This window comes from Lynx rufus, unplaced genomic scaffold (genome assembly GCF_022079265.1).
Source record: "Lynx rufus isolate CCGP_SWC_20201006 ecotype Redwood Valley unplaced genomic scaffold, mLynRuf1.p SCAF_2, whole genome shotgun sequence".
In the NCBI taxonomy this organism is placed as follows: Eukaryota; Metazoa; Chordata; class Mammalia; order Carnivora; family Felidae; genus Lynx; species Lynx rufus.
The window spans coordinates 208,402,798-208,426,943 of NW_025814834.1; the positions used below are offsets into that span (position 1 = coordinate 208,402,798).

The 24,146-nt window shown below is 50.3% G+C and overlaps 1 protein-coding gene across 4 annotated transcripts in view; it reads left to right on the forward strand.

The window, feature by feature from the left end:
- CAPZB (capping actin protein of muscle Z-line subunit beta) overlaps nucleotides 1-24,146 on the forward strand; it is a 135,214-nt gene that overhangs the window by 8,893 nt on the left and 102,175 nt on the right. The window contains exon 1 of one of the 4 annotated variants that reach the window (XM_047082738.1): nucleotides 8,210-8,233. The exons of the other annotated variants lie outside the window; for them this stretch is intronic. Within the exon in view, the coding sequence (XP_046938694.1) occupies nucleotides 8,225-8,233 (9 nt within the window). The 5' untranslated portion in view covers nucleotides 8,210-8,224. Of the gene's footprint in view, nucleotides 1-8,209; nucleotides 8,234-24,146 lie in introns of those variants that run through there. 4 annotated transcript variants of the gene reach the window in all.

Consider the following 24,146-nt stretch of genomic DNA (forward strand, 5'->3'; position numbering starts at 1 on the left):
AGGCCCAGCCCAGCCCTGGGCACCACAGCCTGCCGCAGGTTGCAGGGCCTCTGAGGGGAAAGAGCCTAGGGGCCCAGTTCAGTAGTTCTATGACCTTGAGTGGCTTCAGTTGGTGACTCTCCCAATGCCTCAAGCTGTTTCTGGCCCTTAGGAGGGAAGGGCACAATAAGTGCCCCCTCGGAGTGTGAGTGCCACACAGTGTTCCATTGTCCCTGGCACAGGGGCCATTGCCCCATAGTGTTTGTTGAATGCATGGATGTCTAGTAGGCCCTTAATAAATGTGAGGGCCCCTTCCCTGTGAGGTTGAACTGTATGGAATTGCTGTTTTCCTAGGTCAGAAATGGCCGATTGTCAGCACTTCATGTGGTTTAGCCCTACACAGATGAAACACTTTGAGCAGGGTGATTCCAAGTGTGACACTTTTCTGGCAGTCCAGAGCCAGTGTCGGGCTCCCACTTGTCAGTTTCACTTTAGGTAGGGGTGACAAGAACGGAAGGAGCTGAGCAGGGTCTGCCTCTGAGATGGGGTCAGTGCACCCGTTAGCTGTTCAAGCCACCCTGACGTTGAAGGTTGTCCGGAGGCACTGGCAGCGGTGGGATCGGGATTTGGTGGCAGCAGTCATCCTGATGGCTCTGAGCTTCACTGGTGGCTCTGCACGTGGTGGCCCTGAGCACTGGGCGCAGAGTCACATGGCTGGCTTGGAGTTTCCGAATGATTCCAGGCACTCTGGATTCTGGAGTGCAGGGACAGTTGAAGGGCAGGGTCTGGAGCCTGAATTTAGATCCACACCTGCAGACGTGGTGGCTTCCTTCACTCTCTGCCTCAGTTTCCTTGTCTATGAAATGGTAAAATTACAGGTATTTCTGATGGATTTTGCCAGGGTTAAATGAGTTAATACATGTCAAGCCCGACGTGGTAACATTATTAACATCAGTAATAAGGCGGTGTTGTTATCGGTGCTGTGGACTTGTCGGTCACGTGCTATCGCAGCCGAATGTGGAGACTCCCTCTGCTTTGTATTGGAATACCTAGCTCTCAGGAAAGTGCTTCTTTGGTAGCTCACTGGAAACTCTTGTTACTTACGGGCCTTGTAGAGATGCACCTAACTATCCCTGAACAAGTTGTTTGGAATGGTACTTTTGTTCCATCCAGCTTATAATGAAAGTCACTCTTCTGGAAAATGGCTTAGGTTTTTCTTCTCCTGGCATGAGTGGCCAACCCTGGAGGGCCAGTTACATTTGGTATCCAGGGTCTTTGAGTGGAATGGGGCATGATGCTAATCAGTGATGCTTGTCATTCCTGCCTCCCCCCCGCCCCCCTCTCCCACCCCGGGACTGTGGTTATTTTCTGAGCCATTTTCGTCTTTCTGAACAGGCAGGTGTTCGTAGGTGCTCCCAGCTTCTGCTAGTCAGTGCTGCATTTGTGAACTGCCACAGACCTGCGAGACTTTGCTCCTCAGGCGCTGAATGTTTTGTTTTGAGGGCCTGTTTTGATTTTTAAGGCATGTAGAGTGTTGGGGTTTAGGGGTAAGGAGGCAAAATAAAGGGAAATGGGCAGAGAAAACACTTGTTGGAAGCCAGCCTCGTAAGGTATAGCAGGAGACTCCTGGCTCTGATTCCCACTGTGGCTGCCTGTGAACTGTGTGAGCTTCAACTAGTTACTTAATGTCTCTGAACCTCAGCTTCCTGATCGGTACAATGCACATAACATCTGCCTCTTTACAGGGTAGAGGATTAAATAAGAACACTGTTTACACAGTGTCCACACAGGAGGCCTGTGTGGTTCGTTATTATCTGTAGGGACTTGATCATTCATATAATATCATTCATATAAATGAGCACTGTTCTATGGGGAAGAGACTTGGGTTGAATCTGAAAATCCCTGTAATGAGAAATACCACAAATCTGAAAAGCAGATGTAATGATCACACTAAGGGGAGGCTGTGACTTTGTGGCTTCCAGGGACCTTGCTCTTGGACCGAGCAGCCCTCTGTGCCTTGGCTTAGAGGCTTCATCACCCAGGGGGACTTGCATTGGGCCAGCCCCTGTGTGCTGAGCATCGTGGATACCATCTCCTGTGATCTGTACCGTAGCCCCATTTTGGTCACGGTGCCCCCCAACACAGTTTGCAGATGTGGAAATGGAGGCCTAAGAAGGGAAGAAGTATCTTGTACAAGGTCACACAGCTAGTAAGGGGTAGAGGTGGCCTTTGAACTTGGTCTTCTGATTCTAGATTCCATTCTAGAATCCTCGGCTGGTCCTACGATGTTGTTTTTATGTACAGAGGAAAGTGTTTATGTTGATGGTTGTAACCAGTGTTCTTTAGTGCCTTTATATGTTTTGCAGCTCAAAGCAGACTGTGTTAGGCAGCTGTCCCTGGTTTTGCTTTGATGACTTGGAGCCCATCTTAAGATGCTACAAGAATGAGCTTGCCGTGACTGTGGTTCTTCATTTAAAGGGAAACCTTGTTTCCTACATTGTAACTTCTAACCTTGAATTACTCTTAAGACCCTGAGCACTATGTAGTCTTTACTGCCACCTGTCCTGTCTCCTCCTTTCTGTGCATATCCAGCTGGGCTCTGAAATAATGCACTATCGGGGATACAGTAGTTGTTTGTGACCAAGCTAGCATTTGAATTCAGGATCAACTTACTCCATGCCCTGGCTGTGCTGCACCTGCAACTAGGGCCAGAAATGAACAGAAAGACTATGGTGGTCTGCCTACCTATGTTACCAGTGGAATTAGTCCAACCCCAAGAGGTAAAACCAATCTAAGGTACTGAAAGAGGTTCCTGATCTTAAGGAACTGAGAATGCCGGGCTGTGGATGTCGGCACCTGCTTGCAGGATGGGGAGGGTCTCCATGGCCTCCATGGCCTCCATTCATGGCAACCTCTATTCCTTGTTGTCTTACTTGGCACTTGGTGATACGCCTGGAAAATGGGCCCAGTCTTCACATTTTCTTAACGTTGATTTCTTCATTCTTCCTTTAGATCACTTTCTCCAGAAGTGATTATTCAACTGCCACCTAGATGGAGTTCCCTTGTCCTCTTGCCTGCCGTAAAACTGGTACCACAGGGCTGTAAGGCTTTTTCCCCTCTTGGCCATGGACTGCGGTTTCTGAGCTTGCTGAATCCCAGATGGAGAGCACACAGAAGCATCCTGGGCGTTTTCCCCAGGATCCTGCTTTTATTTTGATTCCACAGTATCTGTTTGGTACATATTGATTGTCGAGAAGGCATTTCTTGAAATAACAAGCAAGTACTGGTTGCCATGGTCCCCAAGGAAGGGCCCTCCCATCATGTGACTAATCGGCAGGACAAGGACACAGAAATAGTGTTGGACCTCCATAGGATGAGCTCAGAGTGCCTCGTGAGCCATTGAATTAACTGATAAAACCCCATGAGTTGAATTCCATGACATGGCCCAGTGTCTCAGGAAAGGGAAAAAACGATTTCCAAGCCTCAGGTGATGGGCCATGGGTCCTAACAAGTACAAGCGGATTCTAAGGCGGCTGAAGCATTTAGCAAGCCCTCAGAGTTAACAAGGAAAGGAAGGCACCAGCCCTACTCTACTTAGTACTTAACATGCATTATTCTCTTTGGCCCCTAGAATTAGCTCCTAAGCATGGGATCCTGTGAATTTCGGTCTTTATGTAAATGATAATTATGGAAATTTAGAGACTTGATGTAAATTGCTAATAAATGGCAGAGCTGGGGCTTGAACCTGGTTGCTATGACTTTAAAGCCTTTGCACGTAACCTCTTTGGTCACGGAGTTTTGCTGCCCACATGAGGTTTGTGGCTCGCCCCCAGATCCCACAGTACATCACTAGGGCGATTGGGACTGGCATCCTGTGTCTGACACACTAGAATCTGGACTCTGTGTTCTCAAGTGGGCTGTTGCCTTTGCTGCTGCCTGAACTCAGCCACATTTGAAAACTCCTCTCTGAACGTGCTTCTCCAGTGACCCATGCAAAGACCACACTTTTCCAGCATGACGTCCTAAGAGAGTTTCAGCTCAGACGAGCCCAGAAAGCCAGTGCCCTTAGTTACAGAAGAAATCTAGGGACAGGTCTGGACTCAAACCCAGATCCCTTTGGTTTTGGCTCCTTCTTTGTGGCGTGTCTGTAGGAGAATCACAGTGGCAGGGCACTGGGGAAAGCGAATGACAGTCGGTTGAAAAATGGTGGCACGGTAGCACAATGGTATATAATACAGCCATTAAAATGCGGTGGTGTCGAGGAAAGCAAAGCCCGGAGTCGGGCTGTTCTGTCTACATCTCTCTCTAGGATGTTCACGTTAGAGTGCCTGCCTCATTGGGGTTGTGAGGATTCAGTAAATGACCGGTTTGCAAGCCTTTTGCTGTGTCTTAGTTGCAGTGGTTACTGATTATCTGTTTATCTAGACGCACACATGTATGTTTTCCCCTCCTTAGAGTCACTTCCTTGCAGTAAACCCTCAGGAGTGGGTTGTGGGGCTAAAGAGAACGAGCATTTTCCTCCCCACGCGTCTTTCCTGTCCCTTTGCCCTCATAACTTATGACAGCCTCTGCCTCGCAGGCTGCCTCCAGGCCCTTGGATCTGACCTCACCCCCCTGCCTCGCCAGCTTTGTTTACGCAGTCTGGCTTCCTGTTCTGGCCAAGCTGAGAGAGCTCCTTGCTTTCCTGCAGAAATGTCCTATCTAGGGGTAGCTGCCATGCTTTTTGCGACAACATCTCCATATCAGAACCAGTCGTTTTTCTTTAAATTACTTCATTTTTTTTTTTTAACGTTTATTTATTTTTGAGACAGAGAGAGACAGAGCATGAAGGGGGGAGGGGCAGAGAGAGAAGGAGACACAGAATCGGAAGCAGCCTCCAGGCTCTGAGCCATCAGCCCAGAGCCTGACGCGGGGCTCGAACTCACGGACCGCAAGATCGTGACCTGAGCTGAAGTCGGACGCTTAACCGACTGCGCCACCCAGGCGCCCCTAAATTACTTCATTTTTTAACTGAAGAAACTTTGTCGTTACCGTGAATGGAAAACCAGTATCAGTTGCCCCAAGTAGAAAGTATCCGTTGAAGTAAACTCCTGTAACTGTTGGTAGAAGAGATGCTCATCTGAGGACCACGTAAAATTGGTGACCCTCAGAGCCTGGCTTGCTTCTCTCTCTGGGCCTCGGCTTGCAGCATCCCCCTCCGTGCCTTCCTCCCTTCTTCCTGCGTCCACCCCGCTTGCCTCCAGGCCCGGCTCTGTCCCCTCGTGGCCACCAAGCCTTCTCTGACTACCATAGCCCTCCACATCCTGTCTGCCCACCATCCGTCCATCCATCCATGCAAATATTCAACAATGCTCTGGGCTCTGCTGGGGGGGCGGGCATAATAAAGACCGTTACTGTATCTATTTTTTTTTTTTTTATTTTTTTATTTTTGGGACAGAGAGAGACAGAGCATGAACGGGGGAGGGGCAGAGAGAGAGAGAGGGAGACACAGAATCGGAAACAGGCTCCAGGCTATGAGTCATCAGCCCAGAGCCTGACGTGGGGCTCGAACTCCCGGACCGCGAGATCGTGACCTGGCTGAAGTTGGACGCTTAACCGACTGCGCCACCCAGGCGCCCCAAGACCGTTACTGTATCTATAAGGAGACCAAGTGTCTGTCCAGAGAAGCTGTGGAATGGAAGATAATCGCTGGAAAGGGGTGTGTGTGGGTGCAGCGAAGAGGGTTCGACTGAGCGGGGACCACAGCAGAGATTTCAGGGGAGAGGCTTTTGTCTGAAGCGAGATGAAAAGACTCATTTACCAGGAGGACGGGTGGTGGAGACCCGGCAGGCAGAGAGAACGGTATGTGCAGGAGAACGTGGCCTGTTCAGCGGAACCGGCAATCGGCAATAATTCAGTCATTGGAGCCAGAAGGGTAGGGGTGGGAGAGCTTGACGTGACCCAGCAGGGGTCCCTTGTGAAGACGTCCTGTGTCGTGAAGGAGGCTCCGACTTCACCGTTGTCCATTTGCGTGCCCCGTGCACACCCTGGCCTGACCTGCAACACAGCACAACCCTTACCCATGAGGTTTAGCTGTTGACGCTCTCGTCCCTGGAGTAGGATTTGCTGGTGGTTCAGTGCCCTTCCCCCCATCACTGTGTGCTGAGTGTGTCCTGTGCTCTGTGCCGTGTCCTGGGACACTCCGCTGAGTGAGGGGAGGGCCTTACCTTAAAGAGCCCACAGCCTAGTGGAGGAGACCCATGGCCATCTAGTTGGGTGTGAACACCAGTGGCAGGGGCCCTGGGAAGCTTCCTGACCCCGTTCCCTGCCACTAGGGATCCCTTTGGAATCTGACAGTATTATTTTTTTAAAGTTCAGCGTTTTTCCTTTTATTTTAAAAGTAACGTGTTCATTATAGAAAAGTCAGAAAATACAGAAGGAAAAGAAACTTGCCCATAATCTTACCCTGCCAGCAGCTACGGTTAACCTTTTGGTATATCACTTTAGTGTCTTTGTCTCTGCGTGGTTTTTAAAGGTTTTTTGTGGATTGTGTCATACTTTCTGTGTGATTTATACGTTGTGCTCTTTTTTCACAAGAATTTTTTTGTTTCAGTGTTTTCATGAACTTTTTTTTAATAATAATTATTTTTTTAATATTCTTGAGAGAGAGATACAGAGTGTGAGCAGGGGAGGGGCAGAGAGAGAGAGGGAGACACAGAATTGGAAGCAGGCTCCAGGCTCTGAACTGTCAGCACAGAGCCCGACATGGGGCTCGAAGTCATGAACCGCGAGATCATGACCTGAGCCGAAGTCGGATGCTTAACCAACTGAGCCACCCAGGTGCCCCTCGTGAATGTTTTAAATGACTAATATTTCAGCTGGTTAATGCTGTCATTTGGTCAACCATTCCTCCATTGTTGGATAAGTAGGAGTTAATTTTTTCTTAATGTTGCATGTTTGTGTGTGGTTTGTTTTTTTTTTTAAATAACGTGGAGGCTTTCATACAGCACTTTTTCTGGTCCTCCTTATTTGCTTATTTGCTTATTGCATGTTATGTATGACTTTGTTCCTATAGGCTGTTTCTGAGGTATAAACTTTTTCTCTGCTTATGTGATTGTTCTTGTGGGGATGAACCTCCCCACCCATGTGATTGTGTCCTGTGGGTATGAACTGTCTCCCTGCCCGTGTTGTCATGTTGTAGGTATGAACTCTTCCTGCCCGTGTGATCGCGTCTTGTGGGTATGAACTCTCCCTGCCACGTTGTCATGTTGTAGGTGTGAACTCTCCCTGCCCGTGTGATCATGTCTTGTGGGTGTGACCTCTCCCCCACTCCGTGTGATCGCGTCTTGGGAGTATGAACTCTCCCCAACTCCGTGTGATTGTGTCTTGAGATACGAACTCTCTTCCTACCTACGTGTATACAGTCTATTGCTGTTGCTCAGTTATCATTCTGTAGCGTCACCGCGAACAGTGAATTAGCAAATCCTGACCATTGCTTCTAGGAGAAATGCAGGCTACAGTTAGTTCCTGGGATCTTCCGGTCACAACATTTTTGTCCTCTGATTAATACATAACCGGAAAGACAAATACTGTATGGCATCACTTACATGTGGAATCCAAACAAATAACAGTCAAACTCGGAAGCAGAATGGAACGGTGGTTGGCGGGGGGTGGGGGGGGGGGTGTTGTGCAGGGGAAATCGAGTTTGCTAAAAGGGCACAAACTTTCAGCTACAAGATGAGTAAGGTCTGAGGATCTGATGTGAAACATAAAAGAAAAAAACACCTTGTGTTATGTGTGTTTCTGCTTGAGGACACTGTTTGGTGCGGTTGGCTCATTAACATCACCGTCGGGGCCGCCGCACACTAGCTGGGGCCTGAGCGGAGCCTGTCTAAGCGCGCACACATTCTCCTTCGTGCTCCCAGCCGCCCGTGCTCAGGAGCTCTGGACGGCGCTGAGCCTGGGGGCCACTTCTAGACCACAAGGTCAACAGAGCACACCGAGGTATGGAGAAGGTGACACTGCAGACAGAGCCTGCGGGAAGGACTCCTGCCGAGGGCGCGAGAGCTGAGGTGGAGCAGATCGTCGCCTTGTTCCGTCTCGGAGACCGTGCGCATTGGGCAGCTCAGCGAGTCTGCGGCTCTGCGCAGGTCTGGGCGTGACCGTGAAAGTGCCCCGAGTGTTGATTGGGGGCTTTACTCATAAATTTTCACAAGGAGGTGACTTTGCAGCGAGCGAGAACCGGCTGTTGGACGCGGCGTGCCGAATGAACCCGGTATGTGGCCGTGCCATCTAGCTGGTGACACAGAGGTGGTGACACTGATGATGGGTTGAAAATAAGATTTTGATAGAGTTCCTCCCCAGACTTTTGATTCTTGTTGTTGTCGTTGGGAGGGGGAGTTGTGGGGAAAAGCATTATCCCTGTAGGTATTAGAGGCAGTTTTCCAGTAATGAGCGAATCTTTCTCAGAGCCTGAGAAGACTTGAGTGCTCGGGGGTCACTTGTCCTGTCTTTAGACGGTTGGGTGCTTCTGCCTCTTGGAGCGAGGCTGACTCCATTGTGATCAGAAGGTGCTTTGTATCCCCCGTGATTTTAGATGAGCGTTTTGTTCCTGGAGACCTTCGGGGTGGGCGGGCGCAGCTCCTAAGGGCCTTTGCTGCCCTGCAGTGGCTTCCAGCCACAGATCCAGCACCTGACGCTGCCGTGGAAACAGATGACGGGGAGGCATAACGCGGTGTTTCGTGAACCCGAACTGTACTTTGAACCAAAACCAATACCGGTAATTTGGGCTCTTACCACCTGGGAGGCCTTGAGGGGGACTTCTGGCCCCCCGCACCGGGAGTTTAACAGAAGCATGTGGCAAAATAGAAAGGAGAGTCTGTGACATCTGCGTCACCGAGGCAAGAAAATGGATTACAGCTTCACAACTGGCCCAAGCATTGGGAGCAGAGTAAGGCTCCCTTGCCTGCAGTCTGGGGATGGGGGGTACACAGGATCCAGGATGTCTGTGCCCTTGGACTGGGCTGATGCTTGGTGTTGGGACCTTCTCACATTTGGGGTGGGAAGACTGTTGGCTCGGGCTGGATCAGCTTGGGAGTGGCGAGCGGGACACCTGGATGCCCCTGGCTGCAGGCACTCACTCACTGGGTAAGAGTGGGGTTACCCGTGGGGCTCCACACCTCTGTTGCGCTCTCCCTTTCTGTTTCACCTTTTCCTTTGGTTTCTTGCTTTAGCCTGCTGCCGGGGTGAGCCCAGGATGGTGTAGGACCTGTTTCCCTACTTGGCCATCTGCCAGCACTCTGCCATATTTTTATGCTGCCTTTATCATTATTTAGTGATTTTCTTCAAAGTGGCTTGAGCCTAACACCGCTGCCTGCTTTCACCTCTTCCTAAGCAGAAACATCTGTAAGGTCACGTTTGAGGTGCTTGTCATTTTTTGTGCATATTAAAAATAAGTCACCGCTGAATTCCATGTGTCCATACCCTTCTAAAACCTCTCTCAGACTCCAGTGATCTGCATACCGCACGGGAAATGTTGCAGGGGCAGGGGGCACTGCTCCAGGACTCCGGAGCCCTGACTTCAGGCCACGTCCTGGCCCCTGATGTGCTGTGTGATGATGAATGCTTCCCCTCCCGTCTCTGGCAGGGGAATTTTCCACCCTGTTTCTTCTTCTTCTTTTAAGTTTAATTTATTTATTTTGAGAGTTAGAGGAGGGGTGAGGGGCAGAGAGAGAGAGACAGAGAGAGACAGAGAGAGAGAGAGAATCTCAAGCAGGATCTGTGCTGTCATTGCAGAGCCTGACGCGGGGCTCAGTCTCACAAACCGTGAGATCATGACCCGAGCAGAAATCAAGAGTCGGATGCTTAACCGACTGAGCCCCCCCAGCCTCCCCCTCTCCCATTTCTTCTTTATATCGGACTGATGAGCACCAGAGTCCCTCCAGGCTCAAGAATTCTGGGGTGCCATTCAGTGATACCTCTGTGGTTTCCCCGCTCCTCTGACAGCAGCTTGGGCTGACCTGGACACGTAATTCGTTTGCTCAGAGAAACAGATTTAAAAATATTGCAGCTCAGGAACATTTTGTCTTCCCACGTGCTTCTTATTTTTATTTGGGTTTCAGCCCTCATGGCTTGTTAGCCAACGGAGCAGCTTGGTCTAGTGCAAAGAATGAGGCCTCGGAGCCTGGCAGCATCCTGAGCTCCTCTGTCTCTCTGGCCCCCTCTCTAGTGTGGGAGTGGGCGACCCTCGTGGCAGGCCTGCCGTGCTCTGGAGCGCAGAGCACTGGGGTGTGTGATGTGGGTGTAGCGGTTAGTGTTGCCTCTGTCCTGGCAACAGAGTTGTTCTTGGACATGGATATAAAGCCTGGCTTCTGGAGCCAGACCACCTGGGTTTGGGTCCTTGCTCCTCGTTTTCAGCTGCGTGGCTTTGGGTGTCATTTAACCCTGTGGGGCCAGTGCCCCATCAGAGGGTCTGTTGGAAGTTATGTGAAATAAAACAGGTAACATACCTGCCATCGTACCTGGCATGTAGTAAGGGCTCCATGCATGTCGTTGTTGGCCTTGTTATTAATGAGATGGTACGTGTCAGATGAGTAGTATGGCACCTGGGGTATATAGTACGTGCTCAACAAATGGTCACTATTGTTTTTCTTTAATTTTTGTTTTTTTAACGTTTATTTTGAGAGAGAGTGTGCAAGCAGGGGAGGGGCAGAGAGAGAGGCTCTCAGTGCAGGCTCTTCAGTGCAGAGCCCGACGTGGGGCTCGATCCCATGAACTGTGAGATCATAATCTGAACCAATATCAAGAGTTGGACACTTAACCAGCTGAGCCACCCAGGCACGCCCCGTCCCCCCCCCCCCTCCTGCCCCCGTTGTTTTTCTAATAACACAGGAGGGCCGGGACAGGTAGCTCTGGCCTCTGGAGAAGAGGAGGTGATGATTTTCTACATTCAACTCTGTTTGATGTTTGATGTAGAGGCTTTCCGCTCTCTCCCCCCCCCCCCCCACCGGCCCTGTAAGATTTTGTGCCTGTAGCTCATTGGACAGGAACCATACATTGGATCACCCTGCCCCAGCTGAGCCAGTACCCAGAGCTCTCCTCTGAGTCTAGCTTTGAAAGTATTGTAACACAGGGGGCTCCTGAGTGGCTCAGCTGGTTGAGTGTCTGACTCTTGATTTCAGCTCAGGTCATGATATCTGGGTTCGTGAGTTTTAGCCCCACATCAGGCTCTGCGCTGACGGTGTGGAGCCTGCTCAGGATTCCCATTCTCTCTTGTGGTCTCAAAATAAATAAACTTAAAAAAAAAAAAAGAATTGTAACTCAGATTTGGAATGGGCAGTGCAATCCCAAGATGAAAAATAAGAACTCTTGCATTAAGGCACTGTGTAATGAACAGGGTCCCTCCTGTCCTTGCCCTCGTGTGTCCACCTCCTCCTGCCTGCCCCCCCTTCCCTGAATCCATTGTCTGACACTGGTAATATTCCCATCCTCTGTTTTGTTTCATTTTGTTTATCGAGGCATTATTTCCCTGCAATGAAATTCACCAGTTTTAAATGTAGAGTTTAATGAGTTTCGGTAATAATCACGTAGCCACCACCACACCAAGTTGTAGAATAGCTCATTTACCCTGACAAGCTCCCTTGTGCCTCTTCCTTTTCATCTCTTGCCCTTCCCCCACCCCATCCCTGGACAGCCACTGATGTGCCTTGTTACGTTGGTTTTGTCTTTTCTGTAATTTCATAGAAATCACAGGACGTAGACTTTTGTGTTTGACTTCTTTCCCTTTAGCCTGATTTTTTTGAAATTCATGCACGTGGTTGGTTGTGTTGATAGTTTGTTCCTTTTCACTGCTGTGTAGGATTCCGCAGTATTCCATGGCATGGGTATTTTACAGTTTGTCCTTTTACCAGTTCATGGACATTTGGGGTTGCTTCCAGGTTTGGGATGTTATGCGTAATTCTGCTGCAAATCTTCATGGGAAAGCTTTTGTGTAGCTGGCTGTGTTTCTTTTCTTTACTCATTTTTTAAGATGTAACAAATAAATACAAATAAATCCTTTACTTCCCCTCCTTTTTAATGTAAAAGGTAGAGTATTATGAAAATGCTTCTGCATCATTCCTGTGATGTGTGTGTGTGTGTGTGTGTGTGTGTGTGTGTGTGTCCTAGCATCCCAGGAGCTGAGGGTGCCAAGTGGCCTTCCTGGCTTCTGGAGGGGGGGTGTCGGCCTGCTGGGACCTCAGAGAAGGCAATGGAAGTGGGCACAGCTGCAGAGAGGACCGCTCTCTGGGTCTATTCCAATGTTGCAGGGCTTCTCTGTGGACCCTTGAAAGGGGCGAGTGCGAGGCTGTGCTGGGCTTAGGTGGGGTTACCTGAGCATTTTGGCATTAGAATTAAATGGCAAAAGAAATTAGCTTGTGCACTCATCGTATCCTGTTGCAAAACCAGAAGTGCCTCTTAGCGGAGGTAAGCTACCAGCCCTTTGAAGGTCCTTCTGTGTAAGGAGCCGTGGTGAGTGGACCTCTGACCTATTGGGAAGCACGTTCCCTTTACTGATGTGGGTGGAGAATAGTGGTGGAAGTTAGGTGTTTGCTCAGTACACATTTAATTAGACTCATTTTTACTTTTACCTGTCCTTGGTCCCCATTGCCTTCTAGACCCCTATCCACACCCTCCCTTCCCTCCCCCAGTGATACATTGTTTGTAACTTTTTGAGGGACGTTAGGCTTGGTAAGAGAATGCATGAGAAAAAGAAGGCTAATGAAGTCTTTTTCTGATCTTCTGGTAGTGCTGTTAGGAGACAGTAGGATTTAGGAAACCGGATCCACTGTTTAAGAAGTGAAACATTGCTTAAGGATGTCTTCTGTCTTCTACAGCTGTGCTGGCCACTGGAAGTTTCTGTGATAATGGAAATGTTCTGTACCTGTGCCGTCCGGCATCCTCTAGACAACATGCAGCGCTTCACATGTGGCTAGTGTGTTGAGCTGAATATTTAGTTTCACTCAATTTTTCTTAAATAACCAGGAGTGGCTAGTGGCTGCGGTGTTGGGCAGTGCACGTCCAGGTGAATGTTGAACCTCACTGAAAAAGTTTCAACAACTTACAGAATTATTCTAGATTGCAGCCATAGGGAATACCATTAAATGATTTGATTTCTAAGCAGATTAGGTGAATGTGTTGTTTCATATCCAGTACCACCGCTATTTCGCGTGCACTGTTTACACGGTACACTTACGGGCGCCCTCTGTTGATAAGGTACCGTGATGGGCGCTATATTGGATAAGCGGAAGTTAACTTCCCTTCCTTAGGTCTCCTTTTCCCCATCTGTAACGAGGGTGTTGGACCAGATGGACTAGATTTTATGATTTTGTCTTTAATAGCAATAGCACTTACTCATTGAACTCCCCTCGGTGTTCTGGGCATGGTATTCAAGACATTAAGTAAATGCACTGTCTCATTTATTTATTTGTTTAGTTACTTTTTAATGTTTATTTATTTGGGAGGGGGGTAGGTGGGCAGAGAGGGAGACACAGAATCCAAAGCAGGCTCCAGGCTCTGAGCTGTCAGTGCAGAGCCCCACGTGGGGCTCGAATCTTGAACCATGGGATCATGACTTGAGCTGAAGTTGGACGCTTAACTGACTGAGCCACCCAGACGACCCGCGCTATCTCATGTAAGAGGAATGAGTTAATGTTTGTCCCAAGGAAACTAGGTGTTATCCTAGTTTCATAGATGAGAATGTTGAGGCTTGGCCAAGTCATTTACCTGTAGCTGTGTCGCCGGTTAACTGTAGAGTTCAGATTCCCACTCAGCGCTGCCTTGTTCTGAGCTCATTTTCAGTGGAAGCTTTATTTATGTAATGGCTATTTAAAAATTTTTTTAATGTTTAATTTTGAGAGAGAGACACACACATAGTGTGAGCAGGGGAGGGGCAGAGAGAGAGAGGGAGACACAGAATCTGAAGCAGGCTCTAGGCTCTGAGCTGTCAGCACAGAACCTGACCCGGGGTTTGAACCCATGAACCATGAGATCATGACTTGAGCCGAAGTTGGACACTTAACCAACTGAACCACCTAGGCCCCCCTGTAATGGCTATTTTAAAAATAGATGTATTTTTATACATGTATTTACTTAAATATTTAAAACTTAAAAAAAATTTTTTATGTTTTTATTTTATTTTTAAGAGAGAGAGACAGCCAGTGGGAGCAGAGGAAGGGCAGAGAGAGAGGGAGACACAGAATCTGAAGCAGGCTCCAGGCTCTGAGCTGTCGGCATAGGGCCTGACACGGGGCTCGAACTTACGGACTGTGAGATCATGACCTGAGCTGAAGTCGGACGCTTAACCGACCGAGCCACCCAGGTGCCCCTAAACGTTAAAAAATAAATAAATAATTAAATAAGTCTTGCTTTAGGTAAAAGTTCAGTTGGGGTTTTTAAGAGATAGGCTTTACAGTGGTGCTTAAGTTGGGGTCACTGGCTGTGAGGGTTTAGGAGTAAGGTGAGCAGGGGGTGCAGGTGCCCATCTGGCAAGCCTGTGTCCTCCTGTACGCGTATCCACGAAAGGCTTGCTTTGAACACACTCCTGCTGGGATGCCCTTGCTCAGCTTAGGTCAGCCAGAGCTCCAGGAACTAGCAGTGAGCTCACAGTGGGCTCCGGGAGAGAGGAAGAGGCGGAGCTTCGTCCTAAAACATTCTCTGGCTCCCCTGTGTGCCCTGAAGCAGTGAAGAACCATGGCCAGCCTTGCTGCGTTGGAGCAGAAGTTGACCACCCACCTGCTTAGCCAGGCAGCCTCGTGCAAGCCACTCCACCCCTTTGAGCCTGTGGGCTTCCATCGCCACACCCAGCAGTCGTGCTTCCGGAGGCTTCTCCCATGAACCACACTGTTCTGCGTGCCCAGGACGCAACAGGGAATAAAGCTCTGCCTCCAGGAAGCTTGCGGTCTGCTTGACCATGAGCTCTCCTACTCATCCTTGAAACAGAGGCGCTGATCTCAGGAAACTACCTCATGGGGTTGTTTGGGAGAGTAAATGACACTAACACAGCTCCTGGTGCCCTTCTCCAGAGATGACCGGGTTCCCTCGAGGCCGGCGCTCCCGCCAGGTAGTGGATCTTCAGCTAGAGAGCTCAGTTGCCTGCAGACGGCCCTCAGCCCTCATAGCTGTTCAGAAGGGCCAGGACCCGCTTCAGCTAATCAAACGGGCAAATGACTTGGATGGAAATCCCTAGTACAGTGCCTGGCCCGGGGGGACCTTCCAGTACATGAGGTTTCTTTCTCCCGACCCCTCTTTTTTGAATAAAGAAATTCTACTACGTGGGAACTCTGAGGTAGAGGCCAGCAGGCTGAGCGAGGAGTGGTAGGAAGTTTCGGAAAGAACTGAATCAAAGCAGATCTCTCATTCTCTCTTTTTAAAAATATTTAATTCCCTGTTTTTCTCCCTAGAAAAGCAATACTTTATTTGAACAGCATAGAAATGTGTGGTTAGGAAAGTGGAACCACCCCTAAGTCCATCCCAGCGATGGTGCTAGGAGCGTGATGTACGTTTCTGTCCAGATATTTTCTACCTGTGCGCTGACGTTTGAGAGACGCTGCCCCACCTCTGCAGACAGCTGTTCAGTGTGCCGTTCCCAGTGTGCCTTCCTGTCCTTCAGATCCTGTTTTCTGGGCGCTGGGAATCCCGGTACCTAGTGGAGTAGAATTGGTCGTGCCCTGAGGCCAGGAAAGGGAAGCAAACGTCCTCTGAGATGCTGGCCTGAAAGGTGGGTCCTGGTTGGGTGAAGGAGGCCTGTGGAAGGGCAGGCAGAAGTGAGGGGAGCCCGGCAGCAACTGTCCCCCCTCGCACACGCCCCCTCGTACAGAAGGCCGGACTCGTACAGAAGGTGCTGGACTCGTACAGAAGGTGCTGGACTTTGTGCCCCGGCTTCCCTGACTAAGTGACGGCTTTTTGCCCTTTGAATTCACAGCTTAGAAGTGTCCTCTCCACACTGTGGTGCCGGGAGAGGCTGCCTGTGGCTTTTAGGATGGGACTGAGATGTGGTGAAATTGACTTCCACTGGCTGTGTTGTCTTATTTTTAAGTGTATTTATTAAAAAAAAATTTTTTTTTTAGTATTTATTTTTGAGAGAGAGAGAGAGAGAGAGAGAGAGACAGAATCCGAAGCAGGCTCCAGGCTCTGAGCAGTCAGCACAGAGCCCAACGCGGGGCTCGAACTCATGAGCTGTGAGATCATGACCTGAGCCAGTCAGAGGCTTAACCGACTGAGCCACCCAGGCGCCCCTGGCTGTTTTTTGTTGTTGTTGTTGTTGTTGTTGTTGTTGTTGTTTATCAGCTGCTTCACGTCCTCTTGGGAGGACTTCTGTACCTTTTTGGATTACAGCTTTGTAAAGGTTGGCTTGCACACCCATCAGCTTGTTTGCCCACGTGTGGAGAGGTTTGTCTACACTGAGGAGGGGGTGGTGGCATAGAATAGGGACAAATGCTGTGAATGCCTGAGGTTATTAAGACTTAATTATAGAACTATTAAGCTGAGCCACATGAAGTTGCCATCATCGTAGGCCAACAGTGACTGGCATTGGCTGTTTCATACGGTTCAGTCTGATAAAGCTTCATTGAGAGAAGCTTGGGTTGTAGAAGGAAAAATCACTTGTTAAGAGTGTCATTTTTAATAAGTCCTTTTATTTATCACGTACATGTGGGTTTTGATTAGTTATGGTCATAGGGCACAGTAGTTTTTTATCTCCTCCCCCCCCCCCTTTTTTTTTTTTTTATCCAGGAGCACTTTATTTTTTATTTTAGAGAAGCGTGCATGCTCATGGGGGAGGGAGAGAGAGAGTGAATATCTTAAGCAGGCTCCATGCTTAGCTTGGACCCCTACACGGGGCTCGATCCCACAACCGTGAAATCACGACCTGAGCTGAAGTCAAGAGTCTATGCTTACCTGACTGACACTCAGGTTCCCCTTATCTTCCTTTTTAAGAGCCAACATGACCAACAGCGAGCTTCCCCCTACGTACCCCCTCCACCCCCCGTCTGTTCAAATGACCCAGATCCGGAACACTGACAATACCAAGTGCTGGCTGGCATCATGGAGCATCCGGAACTTGCATTCGTTGCTGGTGGGAATGCAAATGGTACAGACCCATTGGAAGAGTTTAGCAGGTTTTTACAAAACTAAACCCATATTCCAGCAGCCGTGCTCCTTGGTATTTACCCAAAAGAGTTGAAAAATTATGTCCACACAGAAATCTGCACATGGGTGTTTAGAGCAGCTTTATTCATAATTGCTAAAACTTGGAAGCCACCAAGGTGTCCCTCAGCAGGTGAGCGGATGGACACACTGTGACCCACTCCAGTGGAACACTGGTGAGCGCTAAAGAGAGAAGCTGTCAAGCCACGAGCAGACACGGGAAACCTAAATGCACCGAGTGAAAGAGGCCAGTCTGAAAAGGCTACAGTCTGTGCGATTCCGGCAACAGGACATTCTGGAAACGGCACACTGTAGAGACCGTAAGAAGGCCAGTGGCTGTCGGGTCGGGGGAGAGGAAAGACTGAAATAGGTGGAGCGTGCGGGACTTGTAGGAACTTCTGGCGGAACTCGTCTGTGTGATGATGCTCTGTGGTGGGTGCTCGGCAGTAAACCACGACTGCGTGATAACGACGTATCGATGCGGGTCCCTCCCTTACAACCGAGGCCCCGCTCTGGAGGGGAGTGCTGGTCCTGGGAGAGGCTGTGCACGAGTTGGGTGGCAGGTAGATGGGAAATCTCTGTGCCTTCTGCTCAGCTTTGCCGTGACCCTAAAACTGCTCTGAAAAGTCAAGTCCACTCAAAACAACTTCCGTGACCTAGGACTTTGCCCAGGCGAGCAAGAAGTCTTCCCAGCTGTCCTTCCTTAATGGCTCCTTAGAGCAGAGCAGATGGATGGACACAGCCCTAACCTCCCCGACATCCGTGTAGGTCGCTTCGTGTTTTGCGTTCGGAACAGTGTCACAGTGACTGGGCTCCCTCACGCGGTTTCCCTTGTACTTGGATTCTTCGGTAGGATGGACCCCCAGGGGGAATATCAGTGTGTCAGAGTGGGAACGCTGTCACAGCCCTTGACAGATACTGCCAGACTGTCTTCCCAGGGTGTCAGGCCAGGTCCTGACGCCACCAGCAATATGAGTGTCCTTGTGTTGCTTCCTTGTCGGCCGTCAAATTTCTGATTTCATGAGCATCGAATAGTACCTCATTTTTCCCATTTCTTGGTTAGCGAGGTTGAAGGTGTTTGCTCTCGCATGTGTTTGCTGGCGTTGCACTCACTCAGCGTCGTCTCTCCCCACCTGTGAGTCGTGCGTGTCTGCACGCTCAGACCGAATTCGAGAATTATCCTTACGTGCAAGACCAGAGCTCCCTGAGTGTACATGGTGGATTACACGGTGCCCTCCCAGCCGGCCTCTGAGTCATTGTTGGGGGAATTAGAGGTGCCTAATTAGTGCGGATCAAGCTGGAAGCAAGTGCCACGGGCCTTGTCTGCAGTCCCTGGGGCCCAGTGGTGATCTCAGTGCCATCTTCTACCTTGAGCCCTTCTGTGAACTCAGCTGAAATTTGATCACATTACAGTATGGCTAAGGGGCCTAATTAGCCGGAAACCTCAGGAAATTCGAAAATTAGAGAGTCCATTAATCCCGAGGCCCCTCCTTTGGCGAACGGCTCCAATTCCCCTTTGGTTTGTTTGATTTTCCTGCTGTGCTTTAGCTCCAACAAGACTGGGATAGAGTGACAGCCTTTTTGTTGGAACTTCCTGCCTTTCTGGGGTTAAATAGAACCCTTTAAACTTCCCCTCTCCCTGCCCCACAGCACCGAGCTAATCTCTAAGTAATAGTCGGGAATGCTGGTCATTGTTCCATTTCCTGGCTGAAAATCCTCCAGAGTGCCCCCGTTAAGGTGAGTATAATGACCCCTCGTTAGTGCCTCTTACAGTCTCAGGAGCCTCTCTTGCTCAAGTTGTGTCTAGGCAACTCCCCCCCCCTTCTCCCTTTGAAATGTAAGTGGTTTTGTGTTGCGTAGATCCCGTGGTCTGAGCAGTTCTGTGTTGCAGTACGCTGCTCCTTCCCCCTTCCCAGGTAGAACACTGGGGCAGCCCAGGTGAGATGCGGTCTGTGGATGTCATGTGGTTGGATGGAGATACTTGGCCAGGCTGGGCCTGTGCGTTGGAGTAGCCTTTCTGTATGGTGCAGTCATGGCCAGGTGGGGTGGGTCTGCATTCCGTCCAAGGCAGTTTATTTATGAACCATGGGCAGCCCCAGTCAAGGGAACTGAAGCCCGGGATCTTGAGACTGGTATTGTTGGAAGGATGTTCCTGTGTGACAGCCTCTGTATAAAACGTAGATCTTTCGTGTGTGTGTGCACGCGCGCGCTTGTGTGTGTGTGTGTGTGTGCATTGTGGCCCGTAGAATACCTAATCCTGCCTTGGGTTCGCAGCTGATCCTCCTGAGAGGCTTTATTAGTATTCAGAGATCATTTTTGTATTTCATTTGTTTTGCTTCTCAAAGCTTTTCTCTCCTCAACTCGCTCCATTTACAGTGGTAGCAGATTGGTTGCTCTTAAAGGTATGAGCCTTGCATTTAAGAACCCTATAAAATGCAGGAAATTCGTCTTTATTTTCCTCAAGTAAACAGCCTGCTCTGAGACTGTGCCCTCTTCATGGCTTGGAGAGAAAGAATATGGTAGCCACCGTGGTGCTGGGCGTGACCATGTCCTTGGACCTTGGAGTGGGCCAGCCCTTTTGGAAGGCTTTAAGATGGTGAGCTTGGCTGACTCCCGCTCGCTGGGCAGACCATCGGTGGGCACGGAGAGGTCCTTTGAAATTGGCCTCTTTCAGAGAGTAAAGTTGATTCATTGAGTGAAATAATAGAGCGGATTATCACCAGAGTCTTGGATGCCGTGAGCCCTTGGGGGCCCGGTGCCCTCGTGGGCACTTGCTGGCTGGTATTGGGTGCTTTTGCCACGCTCTGCTCTCCTTAGCCAGGACTCAGCCCGGCTTTGGCCTTTGGCATTTCTTAGACGCCTCCCGTCTCCTCTCTGCCCAGGTGGCATTGTCTGCGCCTGCCACTCAGTCCCTCGGAGCCACCTGTAACTGGCCTGTGAGGCTTGCGCAGGCAGCCCCCGTGGGCCCTTGGCTTCCTGGCTGCTTGGTCTGCATTTTGGCTTCCTCTTCGCAGGCCGGTTCCGTGAATTCACAGTGTAGACTCAGGCCCTCCTTCCCGTACGGGAGGCCGATCTCTCCATGAGGGCGCCTGCTGACGGCTGCGGTTTCGCACCCCCGGAGCTCTGAGCTGTGGTGGGGCATTTTGAACCATCAGGTTAGAAGAAGTGCTTCACCCAAACATGGTTCCGCCTTTGCCTTGCAGTCTCTAAGCTGTACTACTTGAAGTCATTTGGAGAAAATTGGGACCACTTTCCCGAACCACATTATCGAAAGCTTTGGCATCGTGGTACAGAGTGCGGGTTTACAACCAGCCTGGATCCCCCGCTCGCTGCTGTGCGGGTCAGCTTCTCTCAAATCACCGAGCCTCCCTGCTCACTTGGGATGACCACGTGTGCTCCACGGGGTCACAAGGATACAGCAGAGATTGTGCATAAGTGCACAACATGGAGAAAACAATAGTAGTTGTTAGTATTCTTCTATAACTTTGCAAAATGAAAGCAGTGGGAAACCCCCTCCAAATGTCATTTGCATGACATGTCGTGGGAAAGAGTTTGTAGAGATAGGAGACCTTACAGGACTGACTCCCTCTCTGGAGGTGTGACTCACGTGGCCAGTGTCTCATGCCTGGTCCACCTGCAGGGTGCCTCCATCCTTGAGTGCGAGTGTGTAAGTTGTAAGCACGGCAGACAGGGTGCCATCTTTTGTACGGCTTTCCTAGCCAAGTCTTCTCTGATGCTTTTTCTTTTCTTTTTTCTTTTTGTAAGATTTTGTTTTTGAGTAATCTTTACACTCCATGTGGGGCTCGAACTCACAACCCCTTGATCAAGAGTCGTATGCCCTACAGACCAAGCTAGCCAGGTGCCCCTCTGATTCCTTCCTTCCTTGCTTCATTTATTTATTATTTTTTAGAGAGAGAGCATGTGCACACGTGCACAAGTGGGAAAGAGGGGCAGAGAGAATCTTAGGCAGGCTCCACACTCAGCTCAGAGTCCAGTGTGGGGCTCAACCTCACAACCCTGGGATCGTGATCGGAGCCAAAATGAAGAGTTGAACATTCAACCAACTGAGCCACCCAGGCACCCCTGATTTCTTCACTTATTGCTAAGCTTTCTTCTAGGACCTCCAATGAGTATACCTAACCCTGAGGAAACAGGCACCTCTAGATCTGGTACCTGCTCTCCAGGAGCTTCCGTCCACATGCAAGAAAAGTCTGCATTCCAGGGAAGTGATGAGAGGCGGCACACGTGGGGTAGTGGTCAGCAGCTCAGGTGCTGGATGGAGCTGGCTGCCTGGGTTTGAATCCCACATATCCTCTCTGTTCCTCACTTTCTTCATCTGTAAAATGGGAATAGGGTGATGGTTTGGAGGATGAGTCAATGCATCTCATACGCTTCTTGCAGCTGGTCCCCAGGAAGGGCGCAGTAGTTGTATTAACATTGTTGCAGTGCCTGGGTGGCTCAGTCAGTCAGGCATCAACTCTTGATTTAGGCTCAGGTCATGATCTTGGGGTTCGTGAGTTGGAGCCCTGCGTCAGGCTCAGTACTGAGCACGGAGCCTGTTTGGGATTCCCTGTCTCTCTGCTCTTCCCCGCACCCACATGCGCACTCGCATGCTCTCTCGCTCTCTCGAAATAAACAACCAACAAAATTGTAGGAGGCGTTGATTCGGCAAATATTCACCTGTGTGGTGACCCACACAAAGTCCCTGGTTTGCGGTGAGAGGACAGATCATAAACACAAGTGATAAGTGCTGCGAGGAAGCAGCAGGTGGTGTGCTGGGCAGGCAGGGAAGGCGGGTGAGAGCACTGAGAGGGAGGCAGCTCCAAGGGGCCCGCGGGGGGGCCGGCCGGGGCAGGGGCACCAAGGTGGAGCGGGCAGAAGGGTCTGCTGAGCCTTGCCGGGTTGCCGGGGCCCTGAGGATGCAGGGCCTTGTGCCTCGGGTCTTATTCTAATGGTAATAAGAAGACTTGGGGTTTTAAGCAGGAGAATACCGGGAGCTGACATAAGAAAAGGTTATTTTGGCTGTTGCACAGAGGAGGGGTTGTGAGAGGCAAGGGTGGAAGCAAGCAGGGTGACAACGGGACGCTCGGTGAGAGGGAGGCTGTGCGGTGGAGGTGGGTGGGATTGGCATTGGTTCAGAGTCCCAGGACGGGGAGGTGGACATAGCCTCCAAGCAGAAGCCACCCAGGGTTTGTCTGCGGTTGAGTGATGTTCGCCCTCGGGGCTGGTCATCATCGGGCCTCACCCCTGTCAGGACATGCTGACCCCACATCCAGCGCTCTTCCCATACCTCCCTGCAGCCCCTCATCATCCTTGCTGCACTTGCGTGACGGTGGGCAGCTCGCTTGCGACTGGGAGACAGCTGGCAGCCTTTTGTGTCCTTGGTGCTCAAGTAGATAGCAGACTCGTCCGCTTGTTCCGTGAATATTTATTCACCGACCCCGAGTTAAACACTGTGCCAGACCCGGGCAGTACGGAAGTGACATCATCCTTGCTCTCCTGGAGACTGCAGCCTGGTGGGGGAGCCCAACACCGACCAGGTAGTCATGGTGCCCAGAGGGAGTCTTGCTGCCTGAGGCTACAGGATGGGGGCGGACATTGGGAGAGTCAGGAGGGTCTGGGCTTGAGCTGAGGGAATAGCAGCCCACGTGGAAAGAACCACAGGGTGCAAAGCCTGTGGCAGGAAGGAGCTTGATGGGTAGAGGGATGGAAGGAAGATAGTGGTGGCAAGGAGCAGGGTGGGAGAGGAGGATGGAGAGGTGGGCAGGACCCTCCTAGTCGCCAGTGGGGGGGTTGTCTTTTTCCTAGGAGACTTTAAAAAAAATTTTTTTTAACATTTCTTGTATTTTTTTTTTTTTTCAACGTTTATTTATTTTTGTGACAGAGAGAGACAGAGCATGAACGGGGGAGGGGCAGAGAGAGAGGGAGACACAGAATCGGAAACAGGCTCCAGGCTCTGAGCCATCAGCCCAGAGCCTGACGCGGGGCTCGAACTCACGGACCGCGAGATCGTGACCTGGCTGAAGTCGGACGCTTAACCGACTGCGCCACCCAGGCGCCCCAGCATTTCTTGTATTTTTGAGAGAGAGAGAGAGAGAGCGAGCGTGCGCATGCGAGCACGAGCAGGGGAGGAGCAGAGAGAGGGAGACACAGAATCTGAAACAGGCTCCAGGCTCTGAGCTGTCAGCACAGAGCCTGACGCGGGCCTCAAACTCACGAACTGTGAGATCACGACCTGAGCAGTCACAAGGAGGCTTAACCCCTCTGAGTCACCCAGGCGCCCCTTTCCCAGGAGACCTCGAAGGGTGTAAGCAGTGGGGCTGATCCTTTGAGTCTTTAAGCTTGCTCTGACCCTGGTGTGGAGAAGGGAGGGGGCTGGGCAAGTGTGGGTCAGTCAGGAGACCACTGTGGTAGACCAGGTGAGACCCGGTGGGTTGGGCGAGAGGGGGATGGTTGGTATTGGGGATGGAGAGAAATAATAATAAAATAATACTTGTAATAATAACGTGCTTCATGCTCAATAAATGTTAGCCATTTGCATGATGGATATGCTTTGGGGTATGTTGAGGACCTTGGTACTAGAATCGTTCAGAGAAGTGGGGCGATGGTAATTAGATGATTCAGGGATGTATTATTTGTTAATATTCCCACACTGTCAGGTGCAGAAGTTTTCCCACCTTCTGGCCCCAGCCTTGTCACTGAATAGCTCTGTGCCACGGGGCGTGCTCCGCTCACCTTCCGGGGCACCCACGTCCTCTCCTATAGACGGGGATGGTGGTGGTGTCGGCCTCACAACTTTGTTGGAGATTTCTGCAGCTGACGTGGAAGCACTTTGCAGGCTCCTGGGTGCTGCACGCGTGTAGGTGGTATTCGTAGTATTTCATCCAGTATTATATATTCCTTGCCATCCCTTCCACCACGTGTTGGTTGGGAGTAGGGAAAAAAAAAAGCTTTTATATTTTGCCAGTTACAGGATTGTTCCTCGCATTCTTTTTTTTAATGTTTAT